Source organism: Strix uralensis, chromosome 19 (genome assembly GCF_047716275.1).
Source record: "Strix uralensis isolate ZFMK-TIS-50842 chromosome 19, bStrUra1, whole genome shotgun sequence".
In the NCBI taxonomy this organism is placed as follows: domain Eukaryota; kingdom Metazoa; phylum Chordata; class Aves; order Strigiformes; family Strigidae; genus Strix; species Strix uralensis.
This window is the reverse complement of record NC_133990.1, coordinates 14244714-14262074: the sequence shown is the minus strand read 5'-3', so window position 1 is coordinate 14262074 and position 17361 is coordinate 14244714. Positions and strand designations below refer to the sequence as shown.

Below are 17361 nucleotides of genomic sequence, written 5' to 3'. Positions count from 1 at the left end.
TTCTATTTTTCACTGTCTGTCCACCAGAACTCATTAATCATCACACGTTCAAAACTTTCATAAGGGTAGGCACAGATGGGAGCAGACAACTTACAGGAGCTTATGAGCTCCAAGAATAGTGGCTGGGCCGGGAATTAACAACCTTAAGAAGAGATCAAAGCAGCACGAGTTGCTGAGAGACACCTGGGCAAGATGCAGGTACCTTCTCACCTCAAAAGCAGTGATGTGCACCCGGTGCCAGACTCCAGAGCAGCTCCTGGGTCACAGGCACGGGTTGGCTTGTGGGGTCCAAGCTCTCCGGCAGGCTCGAGGGGCAGGTTCAGGTGTGCTGTAAGCTAAGACTTGAATTCAAGCCTCCAGAGTTAACATCAAGCTAAGTCATTAAGCTCCTTGGTTTCTACCATCTCATTAATAATGTATACTCTAAGGCTGAGGGAAAACACAATACAGGGATGGGAAAAAAAAAAGAGACTGATTGCATTTAAGAATTTAAATCATTTTATTGCTTTACCTGCCATTAGGACAATCTATAACAAAAGGAATATAATATAATATATTAGCACATACAGTAAATCAGACTTATAGAGTCAGGTAACAATACAAAAATGGTCCTCTGGTTGACTATAGCTCTCTAGGGCAATAGACTTCATAAATTCGCTAAAGGTGGACTAGCAAAAAATTACTTCTAAAGCCCTGAATGTTAGCTAAGGCAAAACTATGCCAATTGTGGTTTCAAACATATTTAAATTGCACACAAAGGTAAAGCTATAACTGTGATTAATATTTAACTCAGACTTAGCTGATTTATCTTAAAATCTTGTAGGTAAAACTACAAAAGGGAGTAAACAGCAAGCTAAAAAGATGCAGTAGTGAAACTCGATTAGAAAGCCTTATATAAAAAAAATGTGCATTTTCTGTGGAGCTCTACTAGTTTACACAGTTTTTGGTGCTTTAAAGTAACACAAAGAACACATAAGAAAAAAAAAAACCTGGATAGAGTCAAAACTTAAGAAAACAGTTTTACCATTAAAAAAAAAAAGAACCAAAAAGGTAGCATTACTCCTTAAGGACTCTGGCAGAAATTCTCTACTCAACATCTTCTGAATAGAGAACTCAAACCACAAAAGTTTTAATACCATTATTGGGATTTCAGGTTCAGAAATACCCTGAAACCTTTTGTAAAGGCTTGATACCCTCAGTATTATTTTGCATCAATTAGCACTCTTTCTGATTATCTACATGCCTGGGAGAAAGTCTGTTGAATTTGAATCCGTATCACCTCAGAAAGCAAATAAAATGAGGGCTCCATCATTAGAAGTAGTTGCACAACAAATGCAAAACTGCTTGCTGTCACTCCCAAATACAAACCTACGCTACGTTATATAAATTACAGTTTAAAGGAAACCTTAAAAATTGCCTACCGTTATTGAACCGTGGAATTCAGTAAAAACTTTTGGGAAGTATTGGTGCACACAGAATAATGGAACACAAAGCTGGTAAATACTGAAATACATTTAAGACTCCGCAACATATTGAACTTGGAAAAAAGAGTGAGTATGAAATATGCGTCATGTAAATTCCATAAGTAAGGAAAGAGAATGCACCTTTTGTATTTAAACTAGATTTATAATTAACAATTTTAAAAGTTATGAATTGACCGATTTAAAAAACTTAAAATAACTGAGTGTTGCAGGAAAGTTAAAACATTCACTTTTTCTGCCTCACATTCTCTACCAAGAATAACGGCACCTATACAGACCAGCAAGCTTGCCACCTGCAACTGGTGCTGGCCATAAATACTCAACATTTATTTTCCCTGGTAATAAAGGGTCACCTGAACTGATGATCATTTTTTAAAAAGTCAACTGAGGAATACAAAGCAAGCAAGAGTCGCAGGGAAAATAAAATGTTTGCTTCTGACTTCTACACCAATCTAAGTACTTGAACATTACTAACAGCCAGACAGCTGCACCATTCTTACACCAATCTATGTACTAGAGACCAAAGTTAGGCATTTAATGTAACATTTGGTTCTTGCCACTTTGAACAGGAAGAGTTTTAAATGGCATATCTATCGCTGAAGAAAGAACAAGAAAAAAAAAAATCAGTTGCGGCAAGTCAGCAAATTAAGTAACAACTGCAGTAGTTCACCAGAACTATTAACCTTGAAAGCTTTGATTTACACTTGACAGAAACATAACTAAGCAATCTTAAACCAGCAGACACAGGAACAATTATACTGTTAAATTCCAACTGTGGCTTTCTTAGCAGCTGATGCCTCACAATTGAACCCAGGATTACAGTACCCAAAAATATGAAAAAAAGAAAAACCCAAGCCCCAAGAAGCTCAATTACCAGGGCAGTTCTCATTTGAAAAGAAATACAGCAGATTATGACCACAGCCTTAAAATCTGTCCAACAATTTGAGAAACACCTTTAAAAGAATTTCCCCCCCCCCCCTCTACTGTCACCTCCTCACTCTATGGCAATTGGCATGGTGGCAGGAGATCTCTCCCTCGCTGAAGCAAGGTTGCACTCGCCTGAGTTGGACACTTGCACATAGAGAAGCCGTAAGAGCAAACGTCTCCATAGAACTTTTTCTATTAATTTAATGGGACAGAGAGCACAGAACTAATATGCTCTAAATTAAAAATAGTGCCATGATAAGCATTTTTTTTTTTTTTTCCTTTTTTTAAACAGACAGGAAGCTGCAAATGCCAGTGGCAATGTGGCTCTGCACAAGGGTAATAAAGCAGTCTGCATTCGTGAAGCATGTTTCGGATAGGGAGGAAGGTTTCAGACAGACAGCGATACAAAACTGTTGTACTGCTGGATGTTTCGCTTGAGAATATCCGAGCACGGACCCAGGACGCGTTCAAATCGGGGTCGATCAAGCTTTACACATTTCAACAGGCCACGAGCAACAACTGTGGCAGCACGGGGACGGTTCATCAACAGAGCTATTTCACCTAGGGCAACAGGAAAGTGCAAACAGCGTTAAAAAAAAAAAAAAAATCAACATGCAAAGAGCCGAAGAAATTACCCTGTTGTATTTCAAACTGCTGCAGGAATTGAACAGAAGGTAATTGAGGTTTTAACACGGATCAGAGCAAGTATTTATATAGTTAGATTAGAAGCAATTGTGAAGGCAGTTTAAAAAGACTACTTGAGGAACTAAATGAGGACTTTTTTAAATTAAAAAGCCCGTCTGCATTCAAGCATCTCTGAAGAAGGCCTAAAGAATTTTCAACATTGCTTCTATTTAAGAAAAGGTCATGTCTCAAATAACAACTACTTCTTGATTATGTGGTTTTTCTAATATGTAAGGTATGCTACTGTTCAATTCTGGTATTTCTAGGAGACTCAGGACACCGAGACCAGCACAAGCCTTTGACCCACAGCCAGCCAGAATCAAGGATCTGTGGAAGACGAGTATCTTGAAGTCTCAGATTCTCATTTCATAAGTTATGCACAAACATGCCAAAAGCTTTGTTTCAAATAACTGTCACAACTGCTAAACAACATATTTGGAAATGAAGTTTTCAACAATCCCCTGTTTCCATCGGTGACAAGGGCTACCCCCAACACTCCTAACAACAAGAGTGAAAGCAACCACAGCATTGACGCCTGGGTTTGTTTTTAAGCAGTTGGGCTGCTTATCTCCACGTTCAGGACTGAGGAAAGACCTCAGTGCTCGTTGGAGAATAAGTTTGCCTGCATTATCAGAAGGCACATTCAAAAGAAATGAGAGCTTTTCCTCTGTGACCAATTAAAACTCTTGAACTCACTAGCCTCCAAAACACAGGCTTGCAAAAGAGTAAGTAGGTGCTAAGGGAGAGTTAAACCCCTGGGGGACAGGTCTGCAGCACCTCAACACAATGGTAGAGATAATGTTTAGTTTAAGAGTGGGAAACTCAAAGAGTACACATCAAAGGAAATACTAGAAGAGACAAACCACATACATAGAACAAAAAAATCTAGTACTAGATACTGAGCTAAGCAGACCTTTGGTCAGATCCAGTACTATTAGTGCACTCGAGTACATCCCACTTCAGGCCTTGCGACAGAGTATTTGATGGTTACATCATCTACAAAGCTGAAAAACTGAACCACCAAAAGGCTTCAGCAAAAGGACTACTTAGAGTAATAAGGAGAGAGGATCTACGTTAAACATGAGAAAAAAGTTAGGCTTTCTTTTGTTTTGAGAGAGAGGGGAAGTATTTAAACTTTAAGTAGTAGATTCTAAACAGGTTGCTTGCTTTGTTTCAGAACTGCAAGCCACTTTTCTTCTGAACCCAAAATAAGGCCACCAGGAACATAGTTATATACTGCTACATTATATTGCAAGAATGCTTTGTGAGGATACGTATCCAGTCTTCATCTGCGATCCAAAATAAATCAACATGCACTAGACAAGTTATTAGTTCCATGTGAAGGCTACTTCAAAGTCTTCACAAGTAACTATTTATAACAGGATCTTAGCCTTTTTATTTGCCAGCATACCTAAGTGTTTTCAAGCCAGAGCAACTTACATACCACGTAACTTTTAGGTGAGTAAGAACACCTTCAACAGAAGGAGAAGAGACCCTGATCTGCACTTGGGAGACTACATGCAGAGAACCACAGTTTCGTAGTCTCCAGTACAAGATGCTGACAAAGCAGAGGAAGTCCAGCAGTGCCACCCAGACGGTTTGGGGACTGCAGCACAGGATGTACAAAGAGATGCTGAAAGAGCTGAGTTAGTCTGACCTGGAGAAAAGACGACTAAGGAGGGAATCTTATTGATGTCTTCAGCTACATAATGAGTGATTATAAAGACAAAACAAGACTGCTCTGCACAGTGAAAGGCAGAGAGAAAGCAACAAGTTGCAGAACAAGAAATTCTTGTCAAGCATACAGAAAAAAAATATTCACAAGGCTGGTTAAACAGCGAAAGAAATTGCCCAGGGAGGTTGTGGGATCTCCACCCCTTGGAGACACAAGAGGCTCAACTGAGCCCTGAGCAAATTTCAAAGTTAGCTCTGCTCAGAGTAGGGAGGTCAGACCAAATCACCCCCAGGCCCCTTCTACATTAAAGTATTCTAGAACAACCACATTTCTGTGATACATGAGTGAAACCACAGGAGTTAGCCAAAACAGTACTTAAGCAAATCCATCCCATCACTATCATCCACAGCAGTCATCAACACAGCACAGGTAAAATGGTGACAGTGGTGTATGTAATCACGGTTGTCACTACGTAACTCACCAAAATAATCAGAAGGTGCCAGTCTGCCCACTTCAACAAATTCTTCATTTTCTGATCGACGCTGTAACACTGCAGCTGTGCCCTTTTAATAAATCACAGCAATTAAACAACTGGAATTTCCAGCATCACTTGAAATGTTGATTCCCACAAGGAATCGGCTCTTTTGCAGAAGTAACTGTTATGATGTCTCTGTCTTAAACCACTTCACAGTCCTTACATAGTTCACCAGGCTGCTCTATAAAACCAGCTGGTGCTCCCTCCTCTCCAAGCATAAAATGTCTTGGGTATTTACATCTCCACAGCACTGATTTCTTCCTGTTTTTCCTCATAATACTAAGAATTTATGGTATGACTAGCAAAAAAAAACCCCAACCCAAACAACCCAGACAGAAAACAATGATACCACTAGCAAGACGTTACTAGCTATCTAGAATGGGTCTCTAGTTCTCTGAAAAAGATAAACTGATTTCAGCCAGAAACTTGTTACTTTTCCTGGAAGTACCATTTGTAAAAACAAGCAAAACTAAATATAAGCTTCTGCATGTCCAGCAAGATTATAATTCTTTAGGGATTCTCTACAAGCACATTCTTATGTGTCATTTTCCTCCAAGTATCTATTTAATGGCAGAATAAGACATGTTAAAAAAAAAAAAAAAAAGTACTAAAGTTCTGAGCTTCTAATTTTGACCTTCCTTACCTCCAGGATAATGAAGAACTCATCTCCTGGCTCTCCCTGGACCACAATCTTTTGCCCATCCTCAAACTGTACCGGTTCCAATGCATCAGCTACAGTGAGACGCTCCCACTTGTCCAGAGATTCTGTAGAGTTAATAGTTCATTAACAGAGTATCTTTTCAAGGCAGAAATTGTATTTTTTGCTCTGTCTTGATACAGGTCAACCTGTATAAAGGTCAAAGGTTTACAGAGGTCAACCTATTTCATCAGGTATCAAGATGTGAATTAGAATTATTTTGGAATGATGCAGAAAAGCAATACAGGCTTTGGAGTCAGTTTTAACAGACTACCACAATAGCCTGTAATCATAATAATGCTGAATAACAGCTTTATTAGATTATGGCAATTTATTCCATTTCAGAACAAAAGTCTTCTCACTTACCCAATATCGATACTTTACTAAGGAATTCCTCATACATCTTCCTCTTTCTCAAAGTACTCCCCTACAAAAAAAAGAAAAACAAACCCAAGCACACAAAGTAAGTTTGCTTTCTACTTCACGAGTTTTATTTGAAGCATCGTGTAAAACAAGACCAAAAAAATTTAACCAGTCATACCACATCCTGTCTCAGATCCCAAACCCACAAGATTAAGTGTTTTCAAATTTCATTTCAGAGTTCAGCAACCTTCATAAAGTACTTAACATTTATTGCAGCCTTAATGTTTCTAAAATGCATTCTAACTGGATAACCTTATCAAAATTCAGAACACCTGCTCCAGTTAGTTACAACTGTTGTTCACACATACTACTTACAAATAGCAAGCTAAATGCAGCACAGAATTGAAGTATCTGACATGTTAACCCATAGGTATTACATTTTTAGTCCTGTTTAATACTGCACTGGTACTTTTTTCACTAATGCAAGATTTCCCATGGCCCCAAGCCTGATAAATGTATGCCAAGTGATCAGTTCTCTGATTACAAAAGAGAGATAGCAGGATTTTGAATAAATAACTCCAGCAAATGACAGGCACAGGTAGAAGGTCAAATGACCAGTATAAATTGAGTGAATAGTAAAGCCAAAAGCATAATTCCAGGTCACGCACACAGCTAGAGTCAACGGCAAAAGCCACACATCAGCTAGAAAAATACTTGCCATCAGGATCCTTCGGTAGCTATCTCTATCAATGCCCCACAACTTCACATTCGTCTTCGCTTTGACAGTTGCAGCACGGGGAGTTCCATATATAAGGGCAAGTTCTCCAAAGCTTCCACCCTCCCCGACGCTGGTGGCCCACTCGTTGTTCACATAAACCTGAAAGGCAGCGCATGGTGGTGAGCCAAGGCCCGCGGCGCCTCGTCAGCTGCTCAGAGACAACGTGAAGCTCCTGCTACCCCTATTTCCTTTGTAGTAAAGGGAAATTCTCACGTCTGTACAGCCGCAGTTGACCATTTCAGGGTTTTATCAACACTTCACAGCCAATCCCAGTCCCAGCCACAATTTTTACTTTCATCCACTAAAGGACCCTCTTCTACATCACATGCACAGAGACTACACACGTAGACTGCTGAGACCCTTTGACAGGAAATAAAATCCCAACAAAGTCTCTGTCAGAGAAAGTTGTGGGTTAGTTGGACTGGAAAATAAAAAGCCTGGTCATTCTTAAAACCTGTCCCACACTTCAACTGGACTCCACCCTGCACTTGTAAAGCGTTAGTATTGTGTTGGTGACTGAATCATTCATTTTGAAACCCAACACAACCCACAGTCTATGCAGCCAGACTGAGCCATTAAGCAGCAAAGAGGCTCCAAAGCAAAATAAGCTTCTACAAGTAGAACTTTTTATGAGAAAAGCTGCTAAAGGAAGGACCCATAGAAGAAGCCTAACAAATACCAGGTTATTCTTCTGCTAGGGATGAACATGTCATTAATAAACTACTGATAATGCTTACATCCATTTCTCCTTGATCAACAACATAGAAGTTATCACCTTCATCACCTAAAGAAGAAAACAAAAATTGAATACATACTAAAAAGAGTAAAGCTATGCAAGCATTTGTGTCTCACAGAACTGGCATCTCTGTCAGCTTTGATGTTTAGAATCTAACAAGGTTGGCAGAGACAAGTTTTGCACAGCTTACAGGGTGAAATTTCACATTTTGCTATTTTGCACTCCCCTCAGCCTGTGAAAGAGCACATCTACTGGTATGTGGGAGATCAGCAGCATTTCCAGGATTACTGGAAAGGTGTACCGGATCCATAAACCAACAGAGCATGTTCTACAGAGCCATCGAATTACAATCTTTCCAAGAGGTAACACGTGAAACAAACCCACATCTTCCTACAATGGCTCCAGGCCTCACCTCTGCATGAGCTGTGCTTCAGATAACACAGCAAGAAAGGGTCACTGCATTCAATCTTTTTACATTCAAAAAAACCCCCAAAAACTAACAAGAGCACTAGGCCAGAGTCTGCTCACCATCTCCAACTTATTCATCAATGTAAACATTGTCACTTGCCTTGCTGTATGACAGTCTCTCCTGCAATGTAAGTGACGGGGAACATTGCATCAAAGATGTCACTGAAGAAAAGGATATCAAAATTAGAGAACTGCTCGCACAGCTGCCACACAGGCACGCATTCGTACATCCGTACCTCCCACCCATCAGCACTCATCCTATAGCCTCTGTACAGTCACACTGACTGTTGTAAAGAGGCCGTACAGCTTTGTGTGTTATGACACATTTAGCTCTTCCGAAGCCTGCACTTTAAGAAACTGTCTTTAAAACTACAAAGATTCATTCCTACCTTCTTTCATTATCATCAAGATGGGCAAACAGCACGTTCTTCTCAATAGCTTTTGCCAAAGCAGCCATAGTCTTGTAATCTTTTGGAATAACCTAGGATATAACCAGAAAAAGTAACTGATTAATTTTTTCAAGAAAAATTTCTGCATTCCATAGGGTAAATAAATTATTTAAATTGCTGCAAAACACTGGCTGAGTTTTTCCAGTTTCTTTCAAGCACTACAGATCTAAAAAAAAAAAGTCAATGTTTACAGCCAGTTTGTGCAGAAGGTAGATAAAATCTTGTATTATTTTATTCAACTGTAAAAAGCATCATTCCATGCTAAATTTGTAAGTTTTTTTGTAAGAGTACAAGTATCTGTTCAACTTGGGTTTTCCTATGAATAGCAGCAGGTCTGCTCTGCCATTGGGCTAAACGTAATGTTGTTGCAGCTGTCGACTAACTGGAAGCACTTTGTTTATATATATGATATATATGTACATCTAAATATGTATTACTTCAAAGGGAACAGGTTTAAGTTAAGCGTAAATGGTTTAATTGCAGGACAGTTTATTCTAACCTCCAGTTAAACAGCTATATACACAGGTCTGCTTTTTACAGTTATCACAAGACTTAACAGGCTACAGGAGCTTCATGTTATTTAAGACACTGGATAGAAGATGGTCTTAGATAAACTCTTGGATTGTAGATGCAATTTTTAGCAATGTTTAAAAGTTAGAGCACCTTTCTAACATACGACGCAGCATCCTCTTCTGTATAGACTTCTGCACTGATGGCCCCACGCCTTCTTCGACCCTTAACCACAGGGTTCAGGGGAGGAGGAGGAGAGATTTCATCCTCCCGTGAGTCTGAGCGTGAACCAGACTTCTGTTGATTCAACAACTGTTTTGTTTCCTCCTAAACAGGAAGGAAGACATGTTTGTGTCACATAATCCAGTAAAGAAAAAAAGTCGTTATATATCATATTCCAATTTAGCCTGCCAATGCAAAGGAGCTTCCTGTGTACTATTACTCCCACACTAAGGCAAACAGGAGACTACAGCAACCAAGATCAAAGGCCTTCCAAAACCGATGGTAGATATGCCTCTCATTCAGAACATTCGTATCACACTGGTGTTTATTTTAATAAGTTACACTAACAGTTTAAGAAATTAAGAAGTTTAAACAAGTTGATTCTAGTTTCCACTAGTCTATTCAACAGGCAATGAGGACATTCTGCAAATGCTAAAGACATTTTCCCGACTGTAAACCCAGCAGTTCTGTCCCTCAGCTGCGAGGTGTTAAGCCTTTTTTGATTTGAAAGACAGAAAAGCAATTCCTCTGAAATCCATGTTACAGGAGAAGCTTCTGAAACAAGGTCAAGTCATGGACCAACTTGATACTCAATAACCAACAGTTATTTTAGGAGAAAGAAATATGAACACTGCTTACAAAAGAGCTGGAGGAAGGATGCTAGAGGCCAAACAGTAGGGTTTTTTTCCCCGCAAACTACAGATTTGTCAATTTTGCACAATGTTACACATTTTCCTTATTTCCCTTAGTTACCTGTTGCGCTGTGTTGTAGTGATACTGTAGAAAACTACAATAAAATGAAGTCTAACTACAATAAAATGAAGTCTAACTACAATAAAATGAAGTCTAACTACAATAAAATGAAGTCTAACTAGCTTGACATACAGAAATTTGATTCTTCTATACATCAGAAGATTCACCTTAATCAACTAAAATCAGATTAAAACCAAAACCACCTCGGAGCCAGAGGATTTGCATCATAACAGCTCAAATGACTCTCCCAGTGTTAAGGAAACAGGGTTTTGGGACATGCCTTAAAAGAACAAGGAGTCATCTGTTCCCTGCGAGCTCCTGGCACTTTGAAAAGCTGGGTTTGTCCCAGTGTCCTTGATGAAATCGTCCCCTGTCCAGGCAGGCAGCTCGCTGCTTGGCTGCCACGCTCTCCCCGGAGGTGCACGAGGCTATGTATAACACCAGCACTTTGAGGAAAGGGACATCAGATAACCATTACCGTGAGTTTACATTTTACACCTCTCAGATGGCTGAAGAGCAAGCACTGATCCATCAAATCACATTTCGCTTCCTGCTTTTTGCCCATTGATAAAATAGTGCTACATTTCAAAATGATGGGAGCAAACCATATTTAAAACTTTGTTTCTATCTTCTGATTTTAGAGAAACAAGTCTCAACTGAGATGAAGTTAAAAATAGCTTGAGCAGTAGTAAGTGTTCACTTTAAACTGCCTCCCTACAAAGTGGGCAACACCACCAACCACAGAAACATACTGTTCATTCACACACAGAATACTTAACCCAGGGAAAAAAAGCTTGACACTTTTTAAAGAAGTGAACACCAGCTGCTGTATTTTCTGCAGTATCACATAAAATATGGAGATCCTCTAACCTTCCGAGTTAGAAGCACTTCAGCAGCATTTATCAAGGAACGAGGAAACTGCACTAACAGAAAAAAAATACAACTTCTGCCTGATCTGAGATTCAACATTACTATATTAAAAAGTATGTTAAGGTAGGGCATGGACACAGAAACAAGTCACAGGTGGGTAAGATAACACATTAACTTAAAATATACCACCCATTCTAAATAGTCTGTATAAACACTCATCAAGAGGAAGATTATCGCTGAATGAGGGTAATCTCCATATATTCACATTACACGTCACAAGACAACACCGTGCCATGGAGTGACACGCTAAAATCCCACTGTTTTCACAGCAGTAGCTTTTCTTGTATTCATCTTTTTAAAATACACCTTTTATAATTTCCAATATTAAATCACGTTATACCATCAGATCAGAGAAAAATTACACCAGGACCTGAAGAAAGAGTGGCAGTTATTATTCTCAGTTACCTTAGAATCTAGCCAGTGTTTATGAGTGAGAAAAGGTATTTGTTCAGGTTTAGAAGCTCCTCAGATTAAACACATAATGGACAAAGGCATTCATTTTGTTCTGTGCTGATCAGTTATAACCATTACCAGGATTTTAAAAAGGGTTAATAATAAAGTTAGCCTATTTATTACATCCAAGTGTTGATCCTGGTCTTTCAGCTGATCAAGCAGTTCAAAGTTTTCAGTGTCAGTGACCACTGACTGTAAATTTTATTCTTCCTGACAAGTAAGAAATAGTTATTAAGCCCATTTAAATTATTACAAGTGAGAAATATTAAAGTGATGAGACTTCACATACTCATATTTAAGTCTATCAGCTACTAAAGACAACCTTCACCATTTCAGAATTATGTTTTACACTGTATAGTCTGGCATCTGGTAATTGTCATTACACCAGAAACAGTCTCAATTTCTGGCTAATTAATATTTAATTTATATCAGCTCTCCACATATTAAAAAAACCCAAACACTCAGAAACTAAAGAAGCAGTGTTAAAATTCTCAACTGCACAATGTATCCTTCTTACCTACCATGTTTTGCAAAAGAAACACTTAAGAAAATAGGAAAATATTCAGGCATGTATCTGTGGAGGCAGGGCAGGTGGTGGGGAAGAGGTACAGTGCCTAGATGTCAATCACACTTCATAATTCCAGCTTTCTATAAAGCCCAATACGCACATAACTGCATTACACTCAGTATTTCAAACACACACTTACTCCAGTGGACAGCCATGTCCAATATCCAAGATCCATATGGCAGGCTGTAATAACGATCTTTACATTAAATTTCCATAGCTCAGACTACATTACACTGCCAAGCACAGCACTGGATAACTGTTAGCTTTTAGTATGCATTGGTGTAACCAGACATGTTTGCACAGCCAAAAGAACAGAGGCCTTAGTACACCAAACAGATAAAATAAAAACATTTATACAATCAATGTGTAGTAATTAGATTCATGTAACAGCTTTCATAACTCAGGACATCTGAATTCCTATAGCACCTACCACAATCTCAGAGGCAGTAATTTTAATGTTTCTCAACATAAATTCAAAAGCATGTTTAAATGTCTTCAGTGTATTTTAATAACATGACAGTGAATCAGCTCTGTGTTTGCGCTCTGTGGAGGAGATGACTTGTCAGGATAACTAGAGAGAAAACAGCAACCTCACTTCGGTTTTAAATGGTGCTCTTTCAGAATTCAATCTTAAAAAAAAAAAATACCGTATCTCAACTTCAATTTCATCCAGCCTAACAGATTAACAGATTTAGAAAGTATATTGAAAAGCTGCTCTGCTTTATTAAAGATGTAACAGACATTACTTCTGGAAGGTGAAGCAGATTCCATTTCAAACATTTTTGCTTTACCAGAGCTAAGTACCAGGTTAGAGCTGGTTAATAATAGTACTTAACATTTATGCTTTCCAGACACGGATGTCAGAGGAGTTCATCAACGTAGCACAGGATGTTCACTGTCCTGTTATTTGATAGCTATTAAGGTACCAGAGTACCTGGTTAAACTAAGACCAATCCATTAGACTCAGTGGTGAAATTACGTACGAGAAAGCTGCAGCAATTTGTAAATTCAAGAAGGCAAGAAGAAAAATGCTACGGTTTCACTTGTAGCTATAGCTGCACTAGTGGGCATGTATAACCCACGCCAACACCACTCATAAAAGACCCTGACCAAAACTGTTAGAGTAATTTAAGGGGAAAAAACATTACCTAAGCATTTTTATTTTCAGCTTCCTTATAGGCTGATTGAGTACTTAGACAGCCTATTTGCACCAGAGTCAAATCATCAACAGTTATTCAACTCCAGAATACACACGATTAAGTTCAAAGCTAACTTGTTGTATTGCTAAAACCAAATTAAGTTTCCTTTAATCTTAAATACTGCATGTTGACCATAAGTCCACTACACAAAAGCATCCAAACATTCCTATTTTATATCCTTACATATGGATTGGTTTACAATTTATTCTAAGTGCAGTAACGCAGTTTACTTTGTAAAGCTTTATATATCAACAGTTGGGATGATGTTTTAAAAATTATCAATCTATCCGTACTTAGAAACTCCAGAATCTGAGGTGGGGAAGGAGGCACGGTAACAGGGAGGGACAATGGATTTTTAAGGACCTGATTACTACCTGGTTTGCTGCTGGCATTCTCTCTGAAATAGAATGTACTCAAGATGCAACTACCCAAAAAAATGTCAGACATATTACAGAGCTCTTGTTCATTTAATAAGCAAAACATTCCTTGAACACATTGTGTGTTATAGGAGGTTGGTCTGCACTATTTAGTCATTTTCCAGTATCTACCTTGAACATTTCCATTAAACATTAAAGACGATTTCCACTATACATATTTATGATCTCTAGTGTTAATTTCTTTCTTTTTTACATCAGCAAGTAGCTAGAATAAAAATAAGAAAAAGCTGTAACTCCCATATATAAACACTGCAAGCAGCACCTGCAAATGACTGCTGTAGAAGGTCACAGCTACTTTATTTACTAATTGTGCTCTGAATGGAGTCACTGTATCTAACCTTTCCTCTGCATTAGCCTTTAAAACCTCCCATTTTCATAGCAGCTTTCCTATCGGCTTAGATATCAATATAAAGTGAACAGTTCAAAAGAATGTGAAATCACCATCTCAAACATGAGCACCGAGATCACAAAATGCTTTCCAATCCCAAGATCCCAGAATGCTTCCAACAACAACAACAAAAACACCAGCGAGACCTTGAGGACAAACACAAAAGGAACAACAAAGCAAAACCCCAACACCAAACTCCCAAGAGAAGGCAGAAACAGGCTCGCTCTCCTAGAGATTTGGAATGCAAATACTTGTGTCTGACTTCACCTAGGCCTGGGTAACTACTGCTGGCCGACTACTGCTGTGCTGTACCCGAACGGCTCTAAACCATTTGTCTCAATAGAAGAAACCAAATGCCTATTGCAGTGTCTAACCAAGGTCAAACGCTTTTGGTCAATCATCTAACTGCAGGCATGATTGTGTAGGCTCTCTTTTAGCTTCTATGAGTAAGCGTGAGGCAGGGATTACATCTTCATCCCAGCTGGATTAAGTCTCCTTGTCATTTTACGTTCTGCCCTGCGTGCTTCGTTATGACAGAGGTGCTTTCACACCCTGATCAACTGGCCTGAAGTACTGGAAAACAGGATTTGTTTTCCAAAAGCATCAGTCCCCATTTCCAACAGCCAATAGGAGCACTTCAAATCTGACGCTCAACCTCTAAATCACAAAGAGATGATGTACGTTCAGGTTGTTTCACTCCCCTCCCACCACGTATTTTTTACCTTCTCCAATCTTTCAAAGTATTCTCTGAGGAATCCCATGGGTCTTTCAGGTCTCACGGTGCATAACTGTACAATGCAATCCTTCAGAAGTTGCTGGATGTTGTGTTTTTGGACGTAAAGTTCACATTCCCGAAGACTACGCTCCTCCTCGCTGCTGCTGCTGCTAGAAGCTGCCATTGCTGAAGAGAAGAGAAAGAGAAGCTTAAATAACTAGCAGAAATGAAAATTCTGCTGCCCAATAGAGTCAGGGACGTTATGCTGCCTAAAAAAAAGTTATGCTGCATTATCATCTTACTGATATCCCAGCACAGAACTACCTTTATCTCTAAGACTAGTAACTAAGCTAAACCATGAAAGAAAAAGCTATGAACTTATTTAGCACCTGGAAAGAAATAAAAAATCTGGGTGCTCTGTAGCCAGGCACAAAAGGAAAAGCATTTGATTGAGCTGGGAAAGCTTCAACAATTCAAGCCCTGCAAGCACTCAAAGCCAGGGAAGCTTCCACCTAAACTTTCTGCTGATTAAACCTACTATTTTGTAGGATTGGAGCTCACTGCACAGAGCTGTACGGTCTGTATGGGGTCATGGGGATGATGACCAGGAGATCAGTGGGTGGAAGCTGGGAATCCGAGAGGCCGGTATGAAAAGTATTAGGAAGTGAAACATGTTAAGGTTGAAGCCAAAGCCAGTTCACCAAACGCCAAGGCAGGGTCCACTAAGGAAAGTTATGGGATTAGGTGTGTTACTCATAAAAAGCTACTCTCCAGTTTAAACTGGTCCATACTTCATAACTATCTCTGTGGATACACTGCAATCCCCAAAATATTTTGTCAACTGTAAATAATCAAGAGTACATCTTTAAACACATCTGTTACGATGCCAGGTTTTCAAGAGACTTTAAAATTATAGCGTCAGCTGTAACACTTTCAAAAATATTCTTAAGCAGGTTTTTCCCCCCGCCTTTCAGGTTATAGAACCATTTTAAAATATATTTATATATATATAAATATTTCACATCATTTTTTTCAGAAAGGAATTAACACTGAGACAGCTAAAGAAATAGGAAAGAATTTCTCAAGGCATTTTTGATGAAATATAAAGTTACCTGGTACAGGGCCAGTGACAACAGCTTATGAATATGCAGTAAGATACGTTGATCCCAGGATCAGCTTTTGAAAGGGAAAAAAATGGATTCAGACAAAATAATTTTGAGAAATGACAAGTCACTGAAAAGCCAAGCGGTGCAGTCATAGTATGAGTTTTATCCTAGTGAGGCAGCAGATCAAGAAACACAGACGACATAGGCAATGTAACACTGTGTCCCTCTGAATTATGCTCCTAGAGATTACAGGAGGACTGCAGTTAACACGAAATTGCTCACACTTCAAACAGGTTTCATTCTTGTCACAGTTAATCCCTGCATAAGTACGCACAGACAGATGTACGATGTGTTGCATAAACACCAAGTATGGGCTTCCCATGGACTGCAAAAGTGCCTTAAAGTTCTCCAGTTACTTCTTTTGTTTTGACAACTCGCACAGTGAAGGTCAGTCCTAATTAACAGCCCCAGAGAAACTCGGTAGCTCCATGACAGCCTACTAATTACAATCTATGGAAAAAGCATCGCGCTGCTGACAGACAGCACACCCGGGCCACGGCTGCTCACGAGAACTGCAAGACCAGTGCGGAAAATACTAAAGAAATCGTCAAAACTCCAGCATTTTGACAAGGGTTTTGTTCTGCACGTTGCAAACCCGAAGCTCTCCGGAGTCCCGTAACACAGGGCTGCCCTCGGGCTCCCGCGGACCGCCCGGGCCCGGCCTGCCCGCCCCGGGGCTGCCCTGCCAAGCCCTGCCCGCCCCTCACCGCAGGGCCGGGGCTGCTCGCCGCTCCCCAGAGCCGCCGCGGCCCAGCGGTGCGGTGCGAGCAGCCCCCAGGGCGAAAGGAACCACCCGGCGTGCCCGGGCCGGGGGACAAACCGGGCTGGGGGATCGTTTCAGCGTCTCAACGCCTGGAGGCGGCGCCCGGCACGGCCCGACGAGCCCGCGGGGGGCCCCCACGCAGCGCGGCCGCTCTCCCCCCTGGGACACGGGGTCTCAGCCAAGGCAGGAAAGGGGACACTGACCCCCCCGCCCCGGGAGCTGCCGGCTCCGGCACCGGGCCGCTCCCCCCAGCAGGGCCGGCCCCCGCCCCCAAGGCCGCAGGCCTCCCGCTCCGCGCCCTTCCCACCCGGCCCGGCCTCCCCGCCATCCCCTCAGGGGCTGCCCCGCCAGGCCGGGCGCCGCCGCCGCTCACCTGGCGCGGGCGGCTCCGCCGGGCCCTCACCACCGCCCCCCCGCCCCGCTCCGCGCCCGGCCCGGCCCTCGGCGACGGCAGCAACGGCGGC

The 17361-nt window shown here is 40.7% G+C and overlaps 1 protein-coding gene across 1 annotated transcript; it reads right to left on the bottom strand.

Moving 5' to 3' along the window:
- Positions 1 to 480: 480 nt before the first annotated feature.
- Positions 481 to 17361, bottom strand: PRKAR1A (protein kinase cAMP-dependent type I regulatory subunit alpha). Its single transcript, XM_074888843.1, has 12 exons — positions 17271 to 17361; positions 16081 to 16144; positions 14976 to 15154; positions 9457 to 9630; positions 8734 to 8825; positions 8445 to 8506; positions 7878 to 7924; positions 7081 to 7239; positions 6366 to 6426; positions 5946 to 6067; positions 5249 to 5330; positions 481 to 2969 (listed from the first exon to the last, which is right to left on the bottom strand). The coding sequence occupies exons 3-12, from the start codon at positions 15150 to 15152 to the stop codon at positions 2797 to 2799; spliced, it is 1149 nt and encodes a 382-aa protein (XP_074744944.1). The 5' UTR covers positions 15153 to 15154; positions 16081 to 16144; positions 17271 to 17361; the 3' UTR covers positions 481 to 2796.

Bases quoted from the DNA above. Each gene is read 5' to 3' on its own strand.
- PRKAR1A (XM_074888843.1), bottom strand. From the start codon at position 15,152: ATGGCAGCTTCTAGCAGCAGCAGCAGCGAGGAGGAGCGTAGTCTTCGG. The intron at 5,331-5,945 runs GTAAGGAAGGTC...ATTTATTAAAAG, and splicing joins AGTTCTTCATTATCCTGGAG to GGCACAGCTGCAGTGTTACA. The intron at 2,970-5,248 runs GTGAGTTACGTA...CTGTTGCCCTAG, and splicing joins GGCACCTTCTGATTATTTTG to GTGAAATAGCTCTGTTGATG.